The 26,048-nt window shown below is 54.7% G+C and overlaps 1 protein-coding gene across 6 annotated transcripts in view; it reads right to left on the bottom strand.

The window, feature by feature from the left end:
* Window positions 1–3,499: 3,499 nt before the first annotated feature.
* Window positions 3,500–26,048, bottom strand: part of DYNC2I1 (dynein 2 intermediate chain 1) — a 47,624-nt gene continuing 25,075 nt past the window's right edge. For 5 of the 6 annotated variants that reach the window (XM_055140971.1, XM_055140974.1, XM_055140972.1 and 2 more), the window contains 14 exons: window positions 19,118–19,247; window positions 17,934–18,045; window positions 17,315–17,403; window positions 14,543–14,672; window positions 13,964–14,136; window positions 13,674–13,836; window positions 12,219–12,332; window positions 12,079–12,140; window positions 11,762–11,813; window positions 9,108–9,168; window positions 6,964–7,063; window positions 6,700–6,831; window positions 5,569–5,792; window positions 3,500–3,887 (listed from right to left, as the gene is read on the bottom strand). In XM_055140971.1, the coding sequence (XP_054996946.1) occupies window positions 3,686–3,887; window positions 5,569–5,792; window positions 6,700–6,831; window positions 6,964–7,063; window positions 9,108–9,168; window positions 11,762–11,813; window positions 12,079–12,140; window positions 12,219–12,332; window positions 13,674–13,836; window positions 13,964–14,136; window positions 14,543–14,672; window positions 17,315–17,403; window positions 17,934–18,045; window positions 19,118–19,247 (1,744 nt within the window). In that variant the 3' untranslated portion in view covers window positions 3,500–3,685. Of the gene's footprint in view, window positions 3,888–5,568; window positions 5,793–6,699; window positions 6,832–6,963; window positions 7,064–9,107; window positions 9,169–9,575; window positions 9,668–11,761; window positions 11,814–12,078; window positions 12,141–12,218; window positions 12,333–13,673; window positions 13,837–13,963; window positions 14,137–14,542; window positions 14,673–17,314; window positions 17,404–17,933; window positions 18,046–19,117; window positions 19,248–26,048 lie in introns of those variants that run through there. The other variant, XR_008630434.1, reaches the window with a different exon arrangement.

Genomic DNA, 26,048 nt, shown 5'->3' with positions numbered 1-26,048 from the left:
GAAGGCTGCACCCACACCAGGGTTTGCGTCTATGGGGCCCTGCCAGAGGTGGACGCAACTGAGGAGGTAACAAGAGGCACTCCCGCTCTGCTGTGCTGCCAACAGAAAACCACCTGTGGAAGCAGAGTGCCGGGGAAGTCAGAACTCTGGAAATTGTGTTCTCAACACATGAACGCACTTAGTGACAAGACTGTCTCAGCATGCAAACCCCACATGGGCCAGCCCACCATACATGGGCCAGCCCAATGCATAAGGACCTGCCCACCACACACAGGACTGCTCACTGCACATGGACTTGCACATCCCCATGTAAGCCCACCTACATCACACAGGCCTGCCCATTCCCATGAGCCTGTTCACCTACGTAAGAGCTTGTGGGTCAGCACCATACAGGAAGGGCATTGGCAGGCATTGAGTCCAGCTCAGCCTGTGCCCAACCCACCCTCAGGGCGCAACCCACTATGAGGTCTTAGGAGGAACCCAGCACAAGGTCTAACAGAGGCAGCACTTTCTTGGAGATGTGGTTCACTCTCCAAGGGGCCTTCGGCCTACAGGTGTGCCCTGAAGCTGCCCCTGCAGCGATGGTAGACAGTACATGCCAGCAGGGACCCTGCAGCCCAGCAAAGGCAGTTGCTGCTTCCTTACTTTGGCCCATTCTGACACTTCTATAAAAAAAAGATGAGCCACACCCAGAAACTAAGAGTCCATAGGTGAAAAAATAAGATCAGGGTAAAATATCCAACACACCAGTCACCTCGGCAAGTTCTGGAAGCAGCAGCTCAAGGTGGGCTTGACGGGCAGCCTGAGTGAAGGGCAGCAGAAACACGACACTGCAGGTCCAGGATTGGCAGCCTTTCCTGGAGGTTCTTGGTGTCCGAGAGCCACGTGGGTGAGGTGGGCAGAAAACAAGCAACAAAGGTGGGAGGGCAGTGTGGGTGGGCACCACAGACAACAGAGGGCAAATGGGCAGTGTGCACAGGCACGTGGTGAGTTGGTGTGTGATATGGATAGTGGGTGGACAAAGGAGAAAGTGGGCAGGCAGTGTGGACAAGGCAGTAGTGTATGTATGTGTGTGTGATGTAGATAGTGGGCTGACTGCCCGCTTGACCTGGGGAATAGGATTCACAACCCAGGAAATGCCATGAGGAGAGTGCACAGAAGGCCCTGAAGAGGACTCCACAGCAACCAGCTCTGCAGGGCCCCCAATCTGCCCTGCAAGCTAGACCCACACACCCTACCTAGCACTCTTGCTCAGAGATGCCAATGCCAACTGAGATGAGGATGGGTATAACATAAAGGTCAATCTGGTGGCTTTCAAGGTGCAGGCCATGCAGACCTGACTGGCAGCTCATGGCAAAAGCACCCTTGTGAGTCCTGGTCCCTTCAGACTGAGAGACCTTAGCTCAGTCCTGTCCCTCAAAATGACATGGGCCCAGATGGTACTATTGCAGATACCACCCAAAGGCTCATGGACACAACACAGAAGAGCTCCAGAAAAGGGGGCTGATAGTTCTGGTGTTAAAGTGCATCAGCATGGATGCTTGTGCTACCATTCAGCCAGCCCAGAGAGCAGTGGCCGTAAGGACTGAGATGGGCAGGATATATACTACAGATGTCCTACTACGAGTGGATGGAACATGCAGGAAGAAGAGAATCCCACTGTGTACTAAACAAAAATAAAGCCCCTCTGTATACCAGCACAAGTAGGTGCTTAGGATACAGTGACAAATGAGCCTAGGGTGTTGGATAACATTGGGTTGTTCTTGCTCCACAGGGAGCTTAGGTTTATTGAGCTACTCCCACAACAGTGCCCTAATTCCATCAAGCACTAATTATACTATATTGCCTTTCTCTTTCCTTTACATCCTTTGCATAGTTTATTCAGCAATGTCCTTTTTGTATAGACACAGGAAGACAGTTGATGTTATGCTTTTGTAGCATGGGAGTTAATTGACTCCGAATAATATTTACTCCTGGGTATCCATCATATTTACTTGACTTAAGTCTCAGTTACCTTTACTTCCTAACACCCCCAAAAAGGAGGGTCCCAACGAAGGGACTGAATGGACCCAAGGCAAGCTGTAAGCTATCCTGGCATCAAAAGGGGATAAGCTAAGGACCATAAGTTAAGAGCATAGTCGTGGGACAAACTCTGTCACGACCCAAAAAGAAGTAACTGAATAAGGACCCTGTTGGGGTTAGAGAAGTATAACCTTCCTGAGGACTATGGTCTAGAATATATAACGAGATGTCCCCAGGAAGAGCCAAGCTTAATATATCTCTTACTGTGTTCATATAAAATGACTAGAAATATTTTAAGTAAATTTACTATGATTGTTTAAATGGCTTACTAGCTGAGGAAAGGATGGAATCTTCCCTTGAGCAGATCTCCTAGTAATCTGGAGTACTGAACCCTCATATGAGATTTTGTCCTTGAGTGAATCCCCTAGAACTTCCCCTGAAGGAGTGGCTTTACCTGTTTGTTTTGACAATGTTCAACCCCATCTATGTGGACCCCCACCCTTGATGATTTCCTTATGATTAATATGATTATTATCACATCAATATGATTAATGTGCAGGCAGACTAGGTACAGACAGAGCTGGGTCTTTCGAATAACTAAGCTGCAAAGTTGGACTCAATTGTTTACTCGTATTGTTTCTACTTGAAGGCAGCTTCCCAAGTAAGGCCGGTGAATGCAAAACACACCTGATGGGGGGCTGGAGCGATAGTACAGCGGGTAGGGCGTTTGCCTTGCATGCCGCCGACCCGGGTTCGATTCCCAGCATCCCATATGGTCCCCTGAGCACCGTCAGGAGTAATTCCTGAGTGCATGAGCCAGGAGTAACCCCTGTGCATCGCCAGGTGTAACCCAAAAAGAAAAAAAAATTAAAAAAAAAACACCTGATAGGATATTCAAAAGAAGCTTCAAGAAAAAACAATTCTTGAATGCCCTCCCTTTCACCTAGACTTGAGTATGAGTGTCTATGGTTATACATGCATCATACTATGTGCATGTGTTTGCACATGCACCAAATGTCATGCATGTGGTCACACTGCCATACATATCATGTCGTGTCATGGTAAGCATGTTGCTGCACATGTGCCACACAAGTGTGATGTACATTTGCATGTTGTGCATATCTTGTCAACATATCATCAAAGTATAGTTGTGTGATTTGTACTCTCACTTTTATTCTCCTGGTGCGTGGGGCTGTAGACTCCAGTATAAGCATGACAGTACTTTTTTTTTTTTTTTTTTTGCTTTTTGGGTCACACCCAGCGATGCTCAGGGGTTACTCCTGGCTTTGCACTCAGGAATTACTCCTGGCAGTGCTTGGGGGACCATATGGGATGCCGGGGATCGAACCCGGGTCGGCCGCGTGCAAGGCAAACGCCCTACCCGCTGTGCTATCGCTCCGGCCCCAGCATGTTGCAAAAATGAGTGGAAATATTCTCAGAAGGCACTAGACATGGGTCTTTCTGAAGGTCAAGATCCACTGATGTCTGTTTCATTCAAAAATAGTGATTTATTGACAGAGCCAAAGCACTTTTCTGTGACTGAGTTATATACAAATTGTACAGATTGGAGCAGACAGTGCCAGGACACGCAGTGAGTCTCTGGGTAAAACTTATAAATCTTGTAAAACTTTAAAATGTCATGGTCCTGTACTCAGAGGTGGCCTCACACCCGTCTCCACTTGTCCCCTCTGCAAGGGACCTCCTGCAAAAGCAGACGAAGCTTTTCCTGCTCATTGGGCACCGGGACAGCCCACTCCCTCTTCAAGTACTGGATGTCCATGCTGCCGGAGGCTCTGGCCAGCACCAGGGCCAGGAAAGCACCGCCAGGCCGTTCTGACTCTCCCATAAGGGTCATGGCCACCAACCTGGGGAGAGAGAACAGCAGGACTGAGGCCTTTCCAGGAAGGAGCAGTTCTGACCAATCATGACACGGGAGACAAAAGCTCAGAAGCACCTCTGCCTCTCAGTGGGCCCTGGACTGAGGCACTGAGTGCCCACAAGGGGGTTGAGGTCCTAGGCACCGGCAGGAAGACTCACTGCCTGAGACTGAGCCCCCAGCTTGAACTGCCCATTCTGTGTCCCCAAGTTGGAGGTTCAGAAGCCCTCACACCTCCCCAAAGCTGAGGGTAAGTGAGGTCTCTGCAGGGGGCCTCAACCTGGGCCCTCCCTACTTCTGCTCACATCAGTGCCATCATGAATGTCTCTCTCTCTGTCTCCTCTGAGTCTGAGCTCCAGGTGCTCCCAGGATGTGCCCTGCGCAGTCTTAACCACAGCAGGCACAAACCATCTAGGTTGCCTACTCGGAAACAATCCCCACGTTCTGGGCCCAGGTACAGCAGCATGATACTACCACAGGCACCTCGGGAGACCCTCCTGAGGCTTAGCTAACACTGGCATCACCTCTCCTGTAAAACTGAGCAGCCTGAGGGATGGGGGGGGGGAAGCCACCAACAGAGATGGGCAGCACCATCACTCATGGAGCAGATGCCCAATACGGCTGCCAACTGGGAGGCAGGGGCACTGACCGCTACGAGACCTCAGGATAATGAACACTGGGATCACAACTGCCTGCATGAGACCAGCAGTCAATCTAAGATAGAGCAAGAGCAAGAGCAAGAAATAGTACTGGGCACATGGACTGCATTTTTATAAAGGGAATGTTCTGTCACTCTCAAAATACAAATTTAAATTTGCTAAATGGTTACATTAAGGGATCACAAGGTCTTCCACTGTCACTGGGGAGAGCAGACAGTAAATCTTTATTTTCACATGATGATAACCACAGAAGGTGTAGCGTGAAACCTGCACCCTCACACTATTCCCACACAGCAACAAAGGGTAGTGAAGTTGTCCTCTCAGACTATGCCCACAGAGTGACAACCCAGGAACAAAGCAGTGTGAACCCTGATCTTCACACTACACCCACAAGGTGACAACAACAGGACAGTGAATATAAATCCTGGACCCTCAGACTATTCCCACACAGTGATAAGCACAGGGCTGTGCAGTGTGAAGCCTGGACCATCAGATTATACTCACGCGATGGCAACATGGGAAAGTGCAGTGAAACCTGGACCACCAGATTACACCCACGCAATGACAACCACAGGGCAGAAAGCAGTATGAGCACTGGACTCTCAGACTCACACAGTGACAACCACAAAGCCCTGTGAACCCTGATATTCACACTACACCCACAAGGTGACAACAACAGGATAGCAAAGGGTGAATCCTGAACTTTCAGACTATACTCACACAGTGACAACCACAGGACAGAGCAGTGTGAGCCCTGGAACCTCACATGGTGAGTGTGAATTCTGAGCCCTTAGTCTATACCCATACAGTGACAATAGAGCAAAGCTGTCCTTTTACCCTTGGATGTCTGTAACAACAGCAACAAAATGAGTAATGTGTTGAAGCACTACTAAAACAAATATGTAAGTCACTGGAATGCACACATGAGCCACTCTTTGGGGGGTGTCTGGTTCACTGCTTCATGCATGTCATTGGAATACCTGGCTCTAAAGTAGCAGCTCTACAACTTACTTGTCTGGAGAGATGGGCTGTTTGGCCACGGGACCCAAATCATTTTTTAGGAGGTCCCAGATATAAAGGCAGGAAGTGTCGTCCTGGACCAGAAACACGGCCGGCCTGGTCAGGGACCACTGCAAGCGGGTGACAGCATGGCCTTCAGTGCTGTGGTCCCACTGCAGCAGGGGGCGCTCCGATGTCAGCTGGTGCAGCCGGATGCTGCCATCAGAACAGCCAGCCTGTGGGAAAGGACATGCCATTACTCAGCCTCGGCACTGAGCATGTTTCTTAAACAGTAGTTGTCAATGTTTACAGAAACCAACCTGGTTTGGTTTTTTTCCCAGGTGATCTGGCCTCAAAAACCAAAAGTAAGCATCCCCTTGTACACCCTGGCACATCTGTGCTCCCTTCTCCATAAGTGCTAGTCATCAGTAAACTCAAGGACTGTATCCGCAGGCGTTACGCCTTGGGGTCTCAGGGTAAAGTTAGCTGAGTTTTGCACCGGAAGAAAAGACTAATAGAAGCATGCTTGCAAGGATGAAGGAACCAGCTCCAAATTTACTCAGGCTTCTGAGGACTAAAGTAGCAGCAATCAGTAACAGAAGTCACTGGAGGGAACAGCCACACGTCCATGTAAGCACGCATTCAGCACTGATATGGAGAAAGGGATGTGGCAAGTGTGCAGGTGCACATCCTACACGGGGAAGGCTGAGTTTCCCTGTAGCTGGTCGTCCCTCAGGAGCACGGCACTGAGAGTGAGAGAGAAATGCCCCATTTCCAGTCATCTCAGCCCTGCCCCTTCTCACTCTCCCTGAGAGGCACCTCTGCCCGGCCCTCCCAACTCACCCGTGTCCATAACCCTGCACAACATCTGTCCTGCCCAGCCACCCTCCTGAATCCCCGATGCCCCTACCTGCACTATATTCAGGACATCACTAGGCAACTATTCCTGTGATTTTATGTTCTGTGTCAAAGGTTTTCTGACACCTGTTAACTCTAACCTACATTGACAGAGTGCTACCTAGGAGACGTGTCCCTCATATCCTACTGCTCCTTTCCTTACACTGAGGCCTGTGCTCCTCAGGGACCTGTTCTCCAACCCAACAGGCCCTGCCACGTCCCTGCCCAGACAGGCGGGCAGCTTACCAGGAACACAGGCTCTCCAAACGGCGAGAACTCGATCACGCTGACCTTGGCAGCCCTCACGCCATGCTGTTGAGGCTTGAACATTCTAGGGGAGACTCTCAGATCTTGTCTTGTGCCGTGGCTGATGATACCCTATAATGAGGGGGCCAGCAGACTCAGCAGCAAGACCTGGGGGCGCAGGGGAGGCTGGGTGCGACTTCTGAGACCCAAACAACATGGTGAAAAGGCCAACAGAAACCTCTACAGAGTCAGGAAGTCACTTGCCATATCTGTGCCAACGATGAAGTGATTCGGGTCTGAAGGCAGGAACTTCACATTCAGTGTCTGCATTGGGCCCCAGCACTCAAAGCCTCTCTGGAAAAGGCTAGAAGAAAGTAGAAATGGGACCATGATTCCTGGCCTGGGACTCCCTGACCTCTTGTCCATTTCTGGTCTATGGTACCCACCTGAGGTGCGCAAGGGTTGGCGGCTCCCCACAAATCAGCCCTGTGGGCATACACAAGAGGCCATCCCTGCCTGAGGCCACTAGAGATCCCTCCGGTCTCGTCATCAATCTGCTCATTTTGTTGCTTGTGTTTGTGTTCCCTCACTGCTAGCAACAAGCCAGGACCTGCCACCATGTCCCTCATGTCCACAGCTTGTCCCTGAGGGTCGCAAATCTATCCCCAGCCATCTTGCCTACCTCTGGCCATCCCCACTACAGCCAGGCAGATGGACAAGGTGCCTTCCCAGCTGTCCCCCACAAGTCCCATAAGTGTCACTCAGAACAGGGCGAGATCATCCGTCTCAGGTCTGGATCCGTGTGTAGCACGGCATACAGTCACCTCTCCAATCACCCGACAGCCCACAGTACAGTCAATATCAGCTCCCGGCACACACACAACCATAACACCCACGTCAGCCTGATGGTGCACAACCACCTAGAGCCCCAGGGTACTCTAACTCCTCACAACACTCACGTCACTGCACCCACACCAGCCCCACGATCCACACCTGCCTCTCACCACACTGACAGCCCCGCACATGTCCTCTCACTACTGCCTGTGAAACAGCAAGACCTTCCTCCTCCTGGTGTTCCCTTACCCCTCTGCACAACAGACTTCCAGCCTCTGTCAGTCCACCAGCGCCCTTCTGAGAGTGACCTCCCAAATGCCTCCACCTCAGTCCTGCTGGCCGCCAAGCAAGCACACACAGCACCCCAGCATGAATGCAGGACAGCAGACAGGTCTGTGTGGGAAGGGTGCTGACCCAGCGGCCAGGAGGCCTCAAGGCCACAGGTCTGGGGACATGTGTACACTTGTCCACTCTGCACAGTCGGAGCTCGGAGTCCCAGCAGCGAGAGCTGCCTGAAGCCCAACTCCCCTTCAGCCTCTCTGACCCGTGTCAGCCAGTTAGCACACCAGTGTGGACAATGTGGACTGAAGGTGCCCTGGACAGTGAGAATGAACCATCATGAGTACAGACTAGACGGGACAGTGATGTGGAGACACCGTGAGCACAAGATCTGGATGGGACAGTGACATGAATACGAGGACTAAACGCCACAGAGATGTGGAGCCACCCACAGCACGAGAACTCAATGTGACAGTGACATGGAGACACCAAGAGTACTGGGAGTAGATCTGACACTGATGTAAAACCATGTATGAGTGAGGACATAGTCTGAGACCATCATTATTTCTAGGAAACAAGATGATTTCTTAAAACCAGAGTCCTTGTCCATAACTGAAACTAGTAACATCACAATTTATTAATGGAGGGGCTGGAGCGATAGCACAGCGGGGAGGGCGTTTGCCTTGCACACGGCCAACCCAGGTTCGATTCCCAGCATCCCATATGGTCCCCTGAGCACCGTCAGGAGTAATTCCTGAGTGCAGAGCCAGGAGTAACCCCTGTGCATCGCCAGGTGTGACCAAAAAAAAAAAAAAAATTATTAATGGAACCCAGAAGATTCCTGTCTGTGGAGAGAAATCAAAGTTCTCGTGTTTCATGACTCACGTGCTGTTGACAGCACTGTGCTTCACCGAAGGAAGTGACAGTCTCAGGGAATTCAGTAATCAGAACATTTCCGAGCACAAGGACTTTCTATATTTAATGGAATTCTCTCTCCTTCAGGTATGTAAGACAGATAATCTTAACTTGTGAATAAATCTGATGTTAGTTTAGCGACTGTGGAAGCTCATACTTTAAACCTCAGAGCTGCAGTAAAGCTGTAAGAACCAGTGAAGCGGTACCAGGTGAGGAAAGAGGGTCTCTCTCCAAGAAGAATGTGTCGTGCCTCCCTCTGATGGGCCCCACTGTCCCACCTGAGCAGGCGGTCCTGGCTGTGCCCAGGTCTCCGTGGGCACTTCTCCAGGGAGGAGCATTCTGGGGGAGGGCCGCCCGGGGCTGTTGGGAGGAGGACTCACCTCCTGGTCAGCCGAATCACTGTGCTGTGCACCAGCTTCACCCTTCCTCCCGGGATCAACCCTGAGAACAAAGACCAGGATGAACGCGCCTCTGGCCACGAGCTGAGCAATCGCATGCTTCTGAGGGGGGTTCTGACACTGCGCCAGGGGAAGGTGCATCTGCAGGCAGAAGCCTGTGATGTTCTGGGGCATGGACAAGGGAGAGAAGGCCGCAGACTGAGCACAAGGGCCCGTACTGACCACTCAGGCGTCCTGGCCTCGATGATCCCCCAGCTCCTGGTGTCGGTCCTGACACGTGACTCATCCTTCCCTGTTTCTGCCAGGCTCCCAGCCTGCACAGCCCCTGCCACCCTCCCGGGGCTGGTCCCCTCTACCCCCCGCCTGGGCACTGGCATGGGGAGAGATGCACCAGAGGCCCCAAACAGCTGCTTATGCAACCAGAGCCAGTGCCCCGAAGTCCCTGGATACCTGGGCTGGCCCTGGCCTCCCTGGCAGGGTCACTCTCCCAGGAGACTGCTGCCCCAGCACCAGAAGAGCCACTGCACACGGCCGTCCCTCATCTGTTGAGTGAAGGACACTACCCTGACCACACGTGTGAACAGAGTCCAGACTGGACCTCCCAGCACCGCAGCAGGGTGATTCCTGCACAGCTCCGCCACAGGACCCTAGGGGAGCCAGGCTGCTGCACAACTGCTGACCTCTGGTGCTGCAGGCACCAGGAGTGGGCCAGGCCACTGTGGGCACAGCCAGCCCTGTGCAGGAGCCCAGTCCTGACTCCTAATGGGCCCTGAACAGGACCTAGACCCGACTCACTAATGCAGAGTGGACGGGGCCTAGACCTGACCCACTAATGCAGAGTGGACAGGGCCTAGACCTGACCCAGTAATGCACAGTGGACAGGACCTAGTCCTGACCCACTAATGCACAATGGACAGGGCCTAGTCCTCACCCACTAATGCAGAGTGGACGGGGCCTAGACCTGACCCAGTAATGCACAGTGGATGGGCCCTAGTCCTCACCCACTAATGCAGAATGGACGGGGCCTAGTCCTCACCCACTAATGCACAGTGGACGGGGCCTAGTCCTGACCCACTAATGCACAGTGGACAGGGCCTAGTCCTCACCCACTAATGCAGAGTGGACAGGGCCTAGTCCTGACCCAGTAATGCACAGTGGATGGGGCCTAGTCCTGACCCACTAATGCAGAGTGGACAGGGCCTAGTCCTCACCCACTAATGCAGAGTGGACAGGGCCTAGTCCTGACCCACTAATGCACAGTGGACGGGGCCTAGTCCTGACCCACTAATGCACAGTGGACGGGGCCTAGTCCTGACCCACTAATGCACAGTGGACGGGGCCTAGTCCTGACCCACTAATGCACAGTGGACGGGGCCTAGTCCTGACCCACTAATGCACAGTGGACGGGGCCTAGTCCTGACCCACTAATGCACAGTGGACGGGCCCTAGTCCTGACCCACTAATGCACAGTGGATGGGCCCTAGTCCTGACCCACTAATGCACAGTGGACGGGGCCTAGTCCTGACCCACTAATGCACAGTGGACGGGGCCTAGTTCTGACCCACTAATGCAGAATGGACGGGGCCTAGTCCTGACCCACTAGTGCACAGTGGACAGGGCCTAGTCCTGACCCACTAATGCAGAGTGGACGGGGCCTAGACCTGACCCACTAATGCACAGTGGATGGGCCCTAGTCCTCACCCACTAATGCACAGTGGACGGGCCCTAGTCCTGACCCACTAATGCACAGTGGACGGGGCCTAGTCCTGACCCACTAATGCAGAGTGGACGGGGCCTAGACCTGACCCACTAATGCACAGTGGACGGGCCCTAGTCCTCACCCACTAATGCAGAGTGGACGGGGCCTAGTCCTGACCCACTAATGCACAGTGGACGGGCCCTAGTCCTCACCCACTAATGCACAGTGGACGGGCCCTAGTCCTGACCCACTAATGCAGAGTGGACGGGGCCTAGACCTGACCCACTAATGCACAGTGGACGGGCCCTAGTCCTCACCCACTAATGCACAGTGGACGGGCCCTAGTCCTGACCCACTAATGCAGAGTGGACGGGCCCTAGTCCTGACCCACTAATGCATGCTGTGCAGTCCGGCCCTTACCACCAAGCTCACAGCTCGGACCTGCAGCCACAGCTGTGCTCTGACGCAGCATAGATGGCTCTCAGAACCAGGGAGGGCCCCTACTAAACTAGGTGGCCAGCTGCTACAGCACTGGGTGCTGACTGTGAACAGCTGTTCTCGGGCTGCCACCCCCCAGGGCCCAGGGCTGAGCTCCCCGTCCTCCTCAGAGGACCGTTGGGGTCAGCACCACACAAACAGGTGGCTGTGCAGGAACAGCGGCAGGGAGGCGAAGGGTGCCTGGTGGCCGCATGTCCCAACAGGTCCCAGGAGCCCGACATGCTGCTCCTCAGGGGTGACTGTGGCCAGCAGCAAAGGTGTGAGCAACCTCAACGTCCCTCGTCTTTTCTCCAGGCCACAGGGTCCACTCAGAGGCCAAGTCACACAGTCATTCCTGTCCCCACTGGCAGGACGCAGACTGACCATCCAGAGCAGTCACGGTGTCTCGAATCTGTCTCAGAAACGCTGATGAAAATCGGTTTTTCTGTTTCATAGTTACCTAAGTCACTTATTGAACCTGCAAGATCTGCCTTTGGTAATTCCACCACCACCTAGAAACAGAAGGTGGACGTGAGCGTTAGCCCAGCTCCTAATTCCCAGGTGGCATCAGCAGGTTCCCAAGGCTCTGAGTCACTGGGCACTGTCCAGAGATACCCCCACAGGAAGCAATTCCAAGTGCTGGCCTCGGCCCTCTGGACCCGCACCGTCACTTCTCCCCAAGCCTCTGTCCCCGCCCGGTCTCCATGACAGAGCCCTCCTCCCCGCCCACGTGACTCCACACTCCTTCCCGGGCCTGGCGGTGCGGGACTCACTCACCCACACGTTGAGAACGCCACTCTCGTCCAAAGACGCCACGTGGAAGGACAAGCCCGACATCTCTGATGGAGACAGAAGTGGAGACGTGCTGCACCCGGGGAGCCCGGACTGTGCAGGCGGGGCACGGGCAGGGGCAGTACCTTCCTGAGTGGAGAAGGGGGACAGCACAAGGCTCTGCTTCCTGTAGACGGCCGTGGACACGGGCTCGATGGCCTGCAGTGGGCTCCGGTGGCTCACGGACGTGAGGGTGCCATCTGAGGTGGAGACACAACGGACAGTCACCCAGATCCAACCCTCCCAGGCTGGTAGGGGGATCAGGCCCAGGGCCCAGGCTGAGGGCCAGGGCACCGCTCCCTCCTGCCAACTGCTGCCCACGCATGTGGAACCCTACCACAGACCCCAGCAGTAAAGCACGCTACAGCACAAAACCACACGTGTGAACTGAGTAAATATACATGAGCTGCCGTATGCCACAACCTGGGTGACGTGTGGAGTCACCCCACAACACGCGAGCAGCATGTGAGGGCCTCTACCCTTGGGAGAGCTCCACAGGCCCCGCTACCTGGCAGCGGGGGGCAGAAGGAGAGACAAGAAACCCAGCCGTGCGTGAGGCGGGTCCTGGGTAGAGACAGGCCGTGCTCGGCACCGCCTGACCACTGAGCTGCCGGGCCTGCGGCTGCGGCTGGAGGTGTGGCCGTGGGTGTGGCGCACTGGGGGTAGAGCTGCTAAGAGTTGTGGCTGCAGCTGTGTGGCTGTGGGTGTGACATTGCTGCAGCTGTGCGGCTGTGGCTGCGACACTGCTGCAGCTGTGCGGCTGTGGCTGCGACACTGCTGCAGCTGTGCGGCTGTGGCTGCGACACTGCTGCAGCTGTGCGGCTGTGGCTGCGACACTGCTGCAGCTGTGCGGCTGTGGCTGCGACACTGCTGCAGCTGTGCGGCTGTGGCTGCGACACTGCTGCAGCTGTGCGGCTGTGGCTGCGACACTGCTGCAGCTGTGCGGCTGTGGCTGCGACACTGCTGCAGCTGTGCGGCTGTGGCTGCGACACTGCTGCAGCTGTGCGGCTGTGGCTGCGACACTGCTGCAGCTGTGCGGCTGTGGCTGCGACACTGCTGCAGCTGTGCGGCTGTGGCTGCGACATTGCTGCAGCTGTGCGGCTGTGGCTGTGACATTGCTGCAGCTGTGCGGCTGTGGCTGTGACATTGCTGCAGCTGTGCGGCTGTGGCTGCGACATTGCTGCAGCTGTGCGGCTGTGGCTGTGACACTGCTGCAGCTGTGTGGCTGTGGCTGTGACATTGCTGCAGCTGTGTGGCTGTGGCTGTGGCTGCAAGTGGCCGTGGCCAAGGCTGTGGCACACAGCACAGCAGGAATCCTGGAGGCTCGGTGACTCTGGTTCCCTCCGCCCCCTCTTGCCCCTGAGGCACCAGCCTGAGTGCATGCGCCAACCTGCCTGAGTTTCCCTGCAGGCGGCTCTGCCCGCCCGTGGCCCTGGCCGGCCCTGCACCCTGCAAGCTCCACGCAGACGTCAGAGCCCCCAGGCTCCTCTGGGCAGCCGCGCCTGTCCCAAAGCCGCCTGACAGCAGACAGGGACACTGACCAGTGGAGAAGGTGGACATCCGGAAGGTCCAGAGGCAGCCACTCAGCTTCATGTGGTGATGAAGTCTTGAGTCCTCCCTGAGGTCCCACACCACCACTGAGCCGTGAGCTGTGCCCGCAAACAGCAGAAACGGTTTGAAGGGGGAGAAGCAGCAACAGGTCACCTGAGGGGAAAGATGCGCGCTGGGCACAGACACGACACCCACGTCCTGTCCACCCCCAGAGGGGCGCGGGCTGCACGAGCCCCACCGCCCTGTCGGTACCCCTCCCCCGGACCCGCCCGGGCCATACCTGCGACTCACATATCAGGACCTTCTGGGGCCCCGAGGGCTGCCAGAGATCCCAGACGCAGAGCACGTGCCTGCTGTCCAGCGCCTGGCCCGAGTTCTGCGCGGGGAGGCCGTGCACAGACACCACCGTCTGCCGCTGGACCAGAGAGGCGTGCAGGCAGGACACCGGCCGACCTACTCAGAGAAGGGACACCTGTTCAGCAGCGCGCAGGGTGGCGGGGGGCTGGCTGCTTGGTTTGCAGGGCTACCCTGGCTCAGGGCTCAGCGCCACCCCAGGCACAGTCTGGGAGACCGTGGAGCACTGGGCCCGAGGCCCCAGCGAGCCGGGACAGAGAACAGGCGGCATGGGTCTGGCTCTGTGCGGGCTCCCCTGAGAGAAGCAAAGAGCAGCAGCTCCTGACCTGCTCCTGGCCCAGGTACACCCTCGCCTCGACTCAAAGCCCCAAAGAGGCTGCTGGAGCCTTCGCATCTCAGTCCCCACCAAATGACCTTCAGAGTCACAGGCGGACACAGCGGGCCCCGGGCCCGCACAGCTAAGCTCTGCCCATCGCTGTCTGGCGTCCCTGTTCCTGGCGCTCACCCTGGAGGAAGGGCAGGCTGGTGTTCAGCACAAAGGCGCTTTCACTGAGCGGCAGGGTGCAGTCCTGCGCCCCCTGGCTCCAGCTGGGCTCCCGGGCCACTCGATCCTCTTCCAGCAAAACTGAAATCACCTTTCAAGACAAGTGAGCAGTCCTTAATAAACACTGTAGCTGTCCACTGTGACAAGAGCAACCAAAACATGCAGGTCATTATCTACTTGTTAGCTTCACCTACTCGTCAAGTTTAACTCTAGAAAAAGTTAACAGAATGAAATCACTGTTCTTCAAGTAACAACAGAAATGACTGAAGTTGATGTCGAGGTGACAGTGTGGACCCCTCACCTAGCCAAAGGGCAGCCACTATTTACTGTTCCCCGTGTCCGTTAACAATAAGGGGGGCAGGGCTGGAGCCAAGCACCTTGCACGCAGCCGCCTGGGCGTGGCCGCTGGCTCCCCCATTGTCCCTCAGGTCCACCAGCAGTGAGTCCCTGAGTGTAGAGCAGGAGAAACACCTCAAAGGGTGCAGGCCAAAGGTCAAAAGAAGAAGAATGGTGAAGGGCAGGAGTGGGGTGGTGGGATGGGCCAAGGCAGTGACACCCGTGCAGAGGGGGTCCTGGAATGCTTTTTGTATGAAATCCTGCCAGTACCGATACCGTGAACCATGGACCCTAAAACACCTTTTTAAAAATCACCTTAAAGGACTAGAGCAATGGTACAGCAGGTAGGGCATTTATTTGCCTTGCATGTGGCCAATTCAGATTCGAAATCTGGCACCCCTATGGTCCCGACCCCACACAGAGTGATCGCTGAGCACAGAGACAGGAGCCAGCCCCAAGCACTGTGGACCTAAAGGAGCCTAGTGGGTCATAGTTTTGGCTGATGCCTAAATTTGTGCTCCCTGATTTACAAATCTAAAATCAATCAAATAAACACCACTACTTTATTTGAAAAAAACCAAACATAACTTTCCTTAGTAAACAAGATACAAGTATGTGGCATCAAGCACGTCTGCTGCTCAGTGATGAGCAAGAGCCAGAACAGAGAAGATCACTCATCAGGATAAGGCAGAGGGAGCACCGGGACACGGAGGGTGTGGGGACCTGAGGGGGCCTGCAGAGGGGCCGGCAAAGCCCAGGCGGGAGCACCTCACACGACTCACACGACTGGGGACACGGAGAGTGTGGGAACCTGAGGGGGCTTGCCGAGGGGCCGGCAAAGCCCAGGCGGGAGCACCTAGCACGACTGGGGACACGGAAGGTGTGGGGACCTGAGGGGGCCAGCAGAGGGGCCGGCAAAGCCCAGGCGGGAGCACCTCGCACGACTCGCACAACTGGGGACACGGAGGGTGTGGGGACCTGAGGGGGCCAGCAGAGGGGCCGGCAAGGCCCAGGCGGGAGCACCTCGCACGACTGGCAGCACTGGCATAGGCAGGGATGTGCTGTAGAGTCCACGGGATGACCTCGGGAGAAAGTGCTGCAGGAGGGGACGGCAGGGGCCATGCTGGAGGGCGGGCAGGGTGGTGTGTGGAGCGGGTGTGCTGTGGGCTCGCTCAGGGGAGGAACGTCCTGTGAGCCCGACAGTGCGAAGAGGGTGACGGTTCGGGCCAGCCCAGCCCGGTCCCGTACCCCCGGCCAGTGCTGCTCCAGGCTCAGACCGCACCTCACACCGCGTCTCAGACTGGCTCTGCAAAGCGGGACCCACGCTGCTCCAGCGCACACGACCGGCCGAGGCGCAGTGCAGGGCCGGGGTCGTGTTTCTCAGCCTTTCTGAGCTCGGGCCCCTCCGACCTGGTTCCCTTCCTGCAGCTCCTGTCCAACTGGCTGGCACCCGTGGGCGTGATTTTCACCTGTGGCTCCCGTGGAATGTCCTGGGACCCACCCAGCGCCCAGCTGAGACACCCGCTTCGTACACTTCCCGAGCACTGTGACCAGGAGCCGGAGCCCACCCTGTGCAGCCCTCAGGGCCGACGGCACTGAGGCTCCCGCCCTGCAGAGGCATGGGCTCTGTCCACGCTGCAGCCAGGGCTGCCCATACCCCAACACCCCGACACCCAGCCCCCGGGGAACACCCGGGCCGGAGGCTCCCCCGTCATCACAAAAGTGAACAAGTCTAACATGACGTGCAAGCACATTCCCCGCGTGTGGACAAGGCCCTTCCCGACAAGGTCAGAGACGGCCCTCGAAGGCACAGGGCCGGGCTCAGCCTGCTTGTGGAACGCTGCCGGGAACCTGCACTCCGACTCCAAGCTCAGCTCGGGGGACACGTGACGGGAAGAATGTCAGCCAACCCAGCCTTTTCCCTGGGGGACTCACACCTAGTACTTGGGAGGCAGGAAGCAGAGATGGTACAGGATGAAGGCACCTGCCTCACACACAGCAGACCCCCACGGACCCCCGTCACTGCAGAGCAGGTGCAAACCCTGTGCCAGTGATCCCTGGGCACTGCTGGTGGGGCCCCAGACCCAAGCATACACAGCTGCAGAAAAACAGTACGTTACTCGGGAATGGCTCTGAAGAGCTGAGGGGGGCTGACCGGAGAGGCAGTGACCATGAGCTGTCTCTAGGTAACACAGGCCTTCCCGTCCTGCTAAGAGTCCCATCCTTCCCAGACTCCGTGAGCAACCCTAAGCCACGTTTATGGGTTCACAGACCCCAGCTGGGCGCTCGCTGCACCACCTGTCAGTGGCAGTCTCTGCGGCTCTGAAAGGCAAGCGACTCCCACAGGTGCGGAGTCTGAGGCGTGGCTCGTCCCGAGGGCGGCCGGCACAGGCGTACCTGACAAGCTGACCGCAGAAAGGCAGACAGCCGTGGCGTGTCGATCTTCAGCACCACTGAGGCATCAGCCGGATCCCGAGTCTCGCTACCTACGGAGTCGCATGGTTTCCTGAGCGGGGGGGGGGGGGGGGGGGCGGCGCTCCCCACCGTGCAGAGACACTGGCCAGCTCTACGGGCGCAGGGTAACGAGCGCGCCAGCAAGCACAGTGAGCCTCACGGCTGTCTGAGCACCACCCCAGGAGCAGTCCCGAGTGCGACTCCCCCAGGGCCAGCCCAGCGGCAGTCCCAGAGCCCGTGGGCACCCACCTGGAGCCAGCCCAGCACTGACGGCAGGAGCACAGAAACGTAGTTTATCCCTTAAAGAAAACTTCCCCCCGTTCCTCACGCTGCCCCCAAGGGAGAGGAAGAACACGCAGAGAGGGGAGAAACGCAGCCCCGAGGGGGGTGCAGAGACTCTCACGGACAAAGCACCGCACGGCCAAGCACATGGCCCGCCTGGGTCAACCCAGGGACCCCATAAGGCCCCCCAGTCCCCGTCAGGAGAGATCCCTGAGCAGTCAGGTGTGGCCCCAACACCGAGGAACAAGAACTGTCACGGACAAGAGCCCAAAGCACTCACCGCCGCACACAGCCGCGCCCTCGGCAGGGTGCTGGGTCCACGCCTCCCGGCTCTCGACCTCCTCGGTCTGAATGTCCCTGTCCACGCTGTCTTCGTTGTACTGAACGTAAGCCTGGGAGACAACGTGGGCTGCATGAGCCGGCTGGTAGCTGCTGTGCGTCTCCGGGCATCGAGCACAGGTCCCCTGTTCCTTCAGCACACTGACGCCACCAGCCGAGTGCAGGGTACTGAACGAGGTTACGACGGGATGGGATCGACCCCCCGGTTCTCTGGCCTTCGTTAAAGCTAATTAAATGGAACCAGTTTCTCAGTGTCCGCACCCTGAACACTTGGTGTATCCAGGCATGCCCTTCGCAAGTGTTTCCTAAAGTCTAAACTCAGCAGCCCAACACCTATTCTCACAGAACACACTGGCTTCCAAGCCAAGCACAGTCAGTCAAAACAGCAGCTCCGTGAACATACAGTGCCCGGGGCAGCACAGAGAGCAGACCGGGACCATGTGGGGAGAGCCTGGGGCTGTGCAGGACCTTCGCCCCGGGGGGACCACCTGGACCACAGGGCAGGGAGACTCACGGCACGGGCAGGTCATAAGAAGTGTTAGATGACCCTTAGTCAGACCTCACAACCTGTGGGCAAGGTGGTTCTCATAAGCATGATCACTCTACAGGAGAGGCGGCCGTCGGGTAAGTGGTCACTGTACCTGACAGAGGCTATCAGGTAAGCGGTCACCGTATCACTGTACCTGAGGGAGGCTGTCGGGTAAGTGGTCACTGTACCTGAGGGAGGCTGTCGGGTAAGTGGTCACTGTACCTGAGGGAGGCTGTCGGGTAAGTGGGCACAGTGTATGACAGGGCGGCTGCTGTGTATCTGATCACTCTATGTGAGAGAAGTGCAGATTCTCTCCATCAATGGGAGTGCTCAGGACTAAGACGGTTTGAGTAGTGAGGCTGAGCACCAGAGGCCAGGGAGGGGCACTCAGCAGAAGGCTGAGGGAGAGCTCCAGAGCTAAGAGCAGGTCCTGACAAGGCGGACACTCCAGGCGAGGTCAGCAGCAGCAGGCAGGAGAGATGCGTCCAGGAACGATTGCTCAGGTCTGTCCTGGGCCCTGTGGCCACCTTATTCCAGATCTCACCTTGGGGCTGCGGGGCCCGGTCTGAGGGTGTGGGCCTCTCCGCAGGCCTCACCTGCTTGGTATTCTTCTTCCCGAAGTTCCTGATGTACATGTCGTACTCGCTGACCGGCGGCAGGTCCATGAGGGAGAACGTGAATGAGAAGTCCAAGTCGATCAGGCGAAGCAGCTTTGTGCTGCGTGTCCTTGCACAGAGATACAGAGATGAGGCAGTCAGCTGGGCCCAGCGCGGTGGCACCCGCCGGCTCTGCCCGCGCCCCCCCCTCCCCGCGTGCATGTGTGGAGCCTGCGGGAGCAAGGTGCAGACCCCACCAGTGCCCTTTCCAAGGCAGCCCGCTGTGTGCCGGCCACACATCCAGCCCGTCCACCACCGAGGAAGTCCCACACCCGTGCCCACAGCCCTCGCCCTCCCTGGGACAGGCGGGCTTTGAGGCCCGGGACTCCTGGACCCTCGCTGTCCTGGCCAGCAAAACATGGCTTCATTTGTTTGGGGCCACACCCAACAGTTCTCCGGGGTCACTCCTGGTGGTGCTCACAGGACCGTATGGGATGCGAGGACCGAACCCGGGCTGGCTGGTGCCAGGCCAACGACCTGCCAGCGGCACGCCCCTCCAGCCCCCCATTCCTCTCGATGGCTGAGTTTACCTTCTTCAGAACTGGCCTCACCGCGCCTGATCATTTCCAGACAGACTTCAGGACCGGGTGCTGGCTCATAACGCTGCACCCCGCACCCCAAGGCCACCTACCCTCTTACTGGAAGCCTCACTTGAGCACCTGCTCCGTGCGAGGGCCTTCCCTCGTGTTGGGGTCTGGAGCCTGGCCCCTGCCTCGGCTGCGTCCAGACGCTGCAAGGCCTCCACCCTGGTTCCCTGCCACCAAGGGCACAGGGCTGGCCCGAGCCCACCTCTGACTCGCTGTATGCACGAGCCGCGCCCCCAACCTCTAAACTGGGAGCTGCCCCCAACCTCAAGGGGGCCTTTCTCTTTCCTACCCTTTTTCTTTCTCACTGCGTTTATGCCGCCGTCTTTCACTGTGCTGAACAGAAATACCTGATTATACAGGTCCTCTACCCTGTTAAGATCAGCAATCTCACATTCCGACCAGGCGATGTCGCTTGGGCGGGGCAGATGCAGCACCAGGTAGGGCCGAGTCCTGGGTGACCGGGATGGACTCAGCCTCCTACACAAGGGTACGCATCAGCCTCTCAGTTCTCTCTGGCTCCGGGGGCTGCTTGGGTGTCACTATTGCGTTCGCTAACACCCTGCTAAGGATATTAGTGTATGGATTCGTGAGATATGCTGGTCTGAAACTCTCCTTTAAATTTTATTAGATTTATTCGATAAACTGCCTCATGAGAGATATCCATACTGAATTTTCATTAGCACCAAGTGACTCGGGACACTTGCCAGACCTACACTGCCCCTGCACTCCAGTCCCGCTGTGTGCGTCGTGCTGCTCTTCTGCCGAGCGCCCGGGCAGGCTCCTCAGGACTGACAAGTTGTGCCATGTACACAGAAGGAGCTTTAGAGTTCATGGCTGATGCTCCTGTCTCTAATCATTTTATCCAGGAGGAGGGAGTTCCCACCAGGCTGACTGAGCCTCCCTTGGAAGCCCTAATACAGGTGCTCACACTGACCCTCCCTGTCACACCTGCTCTGCTCACTGACCCTCCCTGTCACACCTACTCTGCTCACTGACCCTCCCTGTCACACCTGCTCTGCTCACTGACCCTCCCTGTCACACCTGCTCTGCTCTCACTCACTGACCCTCCCTGTCACACCTACTCTGCTCACTGACCCTCCCTGTCACACCTGCTCTGCTCATACTGACCCTCCCTGTCACACCTGCTCTGCTCTCACTCACTGACCCTCCCTGTCACACCTACTCTGCTCACTGACCCTCCCTGTCACACCTGCTCTGCTCATACTGACCCTCCCTGTCACACCTGCTCTGCTCTCACTCACTGACCCTCCCTGTCACAACTGCTCTGCTCTCACTCACTGACCCTCCCTGTCACACCTACTCTGCTCACTGACCCTCCCTGTCACACCTGCTCTGCTCATACTGACCCTCCCTGTCACACCTGCTCTGCTCTCACTCACTGACCCTCCCTGTCACACCTACTCTGCTCACTGACCCTCCCTGTCACACCTGCTCTGCTCACTGACCCTCCGTCACACCTGCTCTGCTCTCACTGACTGACCCTCCCTGTCACACCTGCTCTGCTCACACTGACTGACCCTCCCTGTCACACCTACTCTGCTCACTGACTGTTGGATATCATTGGTTTGTCCTTTCCCCCTTGCCACAAGGAGCTTAGGTTTATCAGTCACACCCATCAAAGTGCTCCCGAGTCACTCCCATTCTTTTGTTTATCTGTAACCAATTCTACCAGTTTATCTGCTCTTCCCTTAATCAAACTCTGTTAATTGGTAAGGTCAGAACTTCCTAGGACACTGAATATTATAACATTGCCTTTCTCTCCTCTTTATGCCTTTTGAATAATTTACTTTAAAGCTATGTCTTTTTTGTATAGACACAAGAAGACAATATTATGTTTTTATGACTTAAGACTTAATTGGCCTCGATATTCCCTCCTGGGCATCTGCTTTCTCCACTTAAGCCTCAGTTGCCCTCAGTTCCTAGCACCCCAAAGTAGGGTCCCCGACGTGGGACGGGAAGGATCCAGGGCAAGCGGTGAGTTATGTGCTACCCTGGCATCGAGATGGGCCTGGCCAAAGTGCCTAATTCTTAACTATAAGTTAAGAGCTTGATCATAGACAAATGCTGTCATGATCCAATAGTAATTATGAGACTGGGACCCTGCCTGGGATAGGAAAGACTGATCTGGCCTGAGCACTATAGTCTGAGATTGAGATGGCCCCAGGAGAGCAATTCTATAAGCTTTAATGCATCTCTTATTGTGTCCATACAAAATGATTAATATTATGAATTCTTATATGTTTGCTGGCTGAGGAGAAGAGAAACACATTCATGGGACTCTGCCCTTGGGTGGATCCTCCTGCTGAAAGAGAGATTCTGTCCTAGTGAAGGCATTCCCCTAAGAGATAGAACTATAGCCCCTATGGATTGTAACCACACCTTTAGATAAGCCCCAGGCTGCTAGGGGACGGGGGAGATTTAAGGTAGCTGTATGAGGGGCCAGAGCCAGATCCACGGCGCCAGATCCACTGGGGCCAGATCCACGGCGCCAGATCCACAGGGGCCAGATCCACGGAGCCAGATCCACGGGCCAGATCCACGGGGGCCAGATCCACAGATCGAGAGAGAGACCGAGAGCCGGGAGAGAGGCAGAGAGAGAGAGAATGAAGTAGGATGGGGGAGAAAGAAGCAGGAGGAGAATCAGAGGAGAATGGAGATGGACATGAAATAAACCGATCGAGCAACCAGTTTGGCCTTCTTCCTTCCTTCACCTGCCTCGCTCGCCTGCGCGCCCTTTTCTTTTTCTTTTTATTTTTACACAACTGGCGTCCCTGTGCGTGCACGAACCTTCAACCAGTGTGCAACTAAAGGTAAGAATAGCGTTCGGTAGAACTTCACTCTAGAAAAGTTTGGTGGGAGTACAGAATTTTGTGGTGCAGTGAATTAAAATACTAGACTTACTGCCCCAGTAAGATGGGACAAAAACAGTGCCGCGAGAAGTCCGCTCAAAATTTTTCGCGCAAAACTGAACGTGGCAAGTTTTTTATTGAATTAATTAAGCATTTTGCAAAGAGAACTGGGCATCATGTTTCTCGGGACCAACTTCGGTCCTGCCTAAAAATTGTCTATAAGTTTCATCCTGGGTTTTCAGATAAGGGTACTTTGGAGCCTAAGGTTTGGGAAAAAATTAAGGATAATGTCTTTAAGGAATTTAAAGGAGGGGCTAAAATCCCCAAACAATTCTGGGTAACTTGGGAAATCATTAATTCCATTCTCAAAGCTTTGGAAGATACCTCTGAGGAGGAGGAAATTAGACATGCTATGGGAGGCTTTCCTCAGGAGTTAAACAGAGAGGATTTTAAATTTGAGGATGAAGTAAAGAAAGTTTCTACTACGGAGAGAGCCTTACCCTCAGCTCCTCCCATACCCAAGCCTAGAAAGAAGCCTGCTGCTCAATGCGTGGCTGCTCCCGTACCCAAACCCCGAAAGCAGCTCAAGGCGTTTCCAGTGCAGACACGTTCTCAGGGCAAAAATCGCTCTGCCACTGATGAATTAACGTTCTCTACTGACGTTAGACCAGAGAGACCACCACCTCCCTTGTATGACTCCACTTCTAGTGAATCAGAGGAAAGTGATGGGTATGATGAGCCAGCTACCACTTCCTCAGATTCTGAGTCTGAGAGCGGCTTGGTAGAGGAGGCTTTTCACAGGAGCCGCCGCCGTTCAACTAAGCGGCCTCCAGGTCGCTCGGGACAAGCTCCCGACAGAAGCTTACAGCTGAGACCTCTCGACCGTAAATGGTCAATTCCACCCAGACCCCATGAGCTCCATCTCTTTTTTCCCATCCAGCTGGAGGAAAATCAGCCTCCATCTTATGAAGGGTTAGGAATGGACTCACTCAGTAATTTTAAAAAGGCCTGTGCCTTGTACGGACCTACATCTCCGTACTGTAAGGAGTATCTTACAGGCTGGAGCAAAAAGGCTCATTGGGTACCTCAAGATTTTCACGTGGTTGCTAAGACGTGCTTAAGCCCTTCTCAGTATATGCAGTGGAGGATGTGGTTCAGTGATGAGGCCAAGGCGAAACTACAGAGCCTAGGCCACACTGGACGAAAATTTTCAGGGATAAAATTGACGTATGAGATGTTAATAGGTGAAGGGAAATGGCACAACCCTAAAAAGCAAGTCACCTTGCCTCGTGCTGTGTTTTCTCACGTCCGTGATATCGCCTTGTGGGCCTGGGAGAGGATTGATGCAGACGCTGAATTCAAGGGAAGCTATACAAAGATTATTCAGGGAGTCTCAGAACCTTATGCAGACTTCATAGGGAGACTGATGGAAGCTATAGAAAAGCAGGTGAAGGGTAAGGAAACTCAGGAGCTTTTGTCCAAACAATTGGCCTTTGAAAATGCTAATGAGGATTGCCAGGCCATTTTGCGCCCCATTAAGGAGAAGGAGGATATTATGGGGTACTTGAAGGCATGTAGGAATGTTGGTTCTATCAAACATCAAGCACGTATTAATGCTGTTGAGGCCTATGCCATACAGAGGCAAGATAAGGGTAAATGTTTTAATTGTGGGAGATCAGGCCACTTCCGTAAGGACTGCAGGGCACCTCCAAACCGTGCCACTGTGAGAGCACCACCTGGACCTTGTCCACGATGCCGTAAGGGAAACCATTGGGCCAGAGATTGTCCCTCCAATCTTGGCGTGGCTGCTGACCCCAATTCGGGAAACTTGCAGTGGGGCCAGCCCCAGGCCCCGCAAAACCAGGGGATGTTCCCAGCTGCAGCCCTTCTCCCCAGTGTGGAGCTTCAGAGCTCCAGTCAGTAGATTCACTGCAACCAGCCACTGCAGGGAGCAATGTGTTAGATATTCCCTGTCCTGATACAGTTACCATTTGCCCCACTCAGAGTCCCGACATATTAAATTCTGGTGTAAAGGGACAAGATTTGAGCCCCCAGGTAGAAAGGAAGCTTGCTCAAGTGAACCTTGCAAGCAGCACATCAGGTTTTCATGGTTGTCTGGAGGATTTCCTGACAGTGAAGGTAAAGGTGTCGCCAATCTCTGACTCCACTCATGGAGTGCATCTAGAATCTCAGCAACAAGCGGCTGAGTTCAGGGAACAGGAAGCTATCCCGCATATGGGATATGCAGAGCTGAGTTCTGTACCTAATGGGCATCAGGTTTTGAGCCAGGATAAAAGTAAGGAAATTTGGAATCAAAGAGTTGTGTCTATTGGTGAATTTGCGCTGGCAAACCAAGCAGAACTTTGTATAAAAGGGCTCAGCTACCCTGAGAGGCCTCAGTCAGGTCAGAGGTGGAGAAAGCCTTGTCTAGTTTCTAGTCTTAATTCCAAAGACCATCAGTCAGGAACTCAGTCTGGACAACTGAATCTCAAGTTTTTTATCAGAACCTGTGGTGATATGCTATTTCCAAAGAAGATTATTCAAAAATTCAGGCTGGTACAGTTTTATTTTTGGGGAAGTGAACTTCTACTTCTAGTTCATGAGATGCCACCTCTAGGAAAACGGCTTCAGGGCCAGTGGGTACGTGGTTATTCTCCCACTCAGCAATTGCTTATTGACCCAGGAGGCACAGAGATGCCTCATTCCTGGGTGCTCACCCACTCAGCCATGACAGATGCTGAGTCTGGTGAGGGACAGAAGGCATTGTCACTAGGATACTTCTGCTTGTGTGTGTGCATGGTTATGAAGCAGGTTATTTTGGATACCAGAAAAGAGCTTCCAATGAAGGCTGTAACTTGCCACATTGGTTTTTTCATTGCCCATGTGCCAGGGCTGGCTAATATCATCTCAAACTCAGTTTATGCTGTTGGTTTCTTCCCTGGTATTATGACTATGTCTCTAAATGCATCAAACACTATAGTTCAAAAATTGCTTCAGCAGCTACAAGCTGTTTTACAAAAGTGCTCTGAATTTTTTTTTTTCCTTTTCCTTTATTACTCTTATCTGATCTCATTCTGGTCTGACTGGATCTATGACTTGAGCACAGTTTAAAAAAAAAAAAAAAAAAAAAAAAAAGGAGGTATGCCCCGTTTGACTCCTTGTCCTTGACACTGTTCACTTTAAACTTTTTAATTTACCTCAAAGAGAGCAATATACAGCAGCTGAAAGGCATTTTCAGGAAAATGCACAAAGTCAGAAAATTGTTAATTTTCCTATTTGGATTAAAATTGACAAATTGGATAACAGGGAGACTCCTCACTCGAGGAAAAGGCTATGTTTTTTTTTTTCAACAGACAACCCCACCAAGAAACTTTGGGTCCCGTTTTGCATTCCATCAGGAGCCGAATTCATCTG

Source organism: Sorex araneus, chromosome 1 (genome assembly GCF_027595985.1).
Source record: "Sorex araneus isolate mSorAra2 chromosome 1, mSorAra2.pri, whole genome shotgun sequence".
NCBI classification, from domain to species: Eukaryota; Metazoa; Chordata; class Mammalia; order Eulipotyphla; family Soricidae; genus Sorex; species Sorex araneus.
Note: the sequence above shows the minus strand (reverse complement) of the source record. Positions and strands in the feature narration are given on the sequence as shown.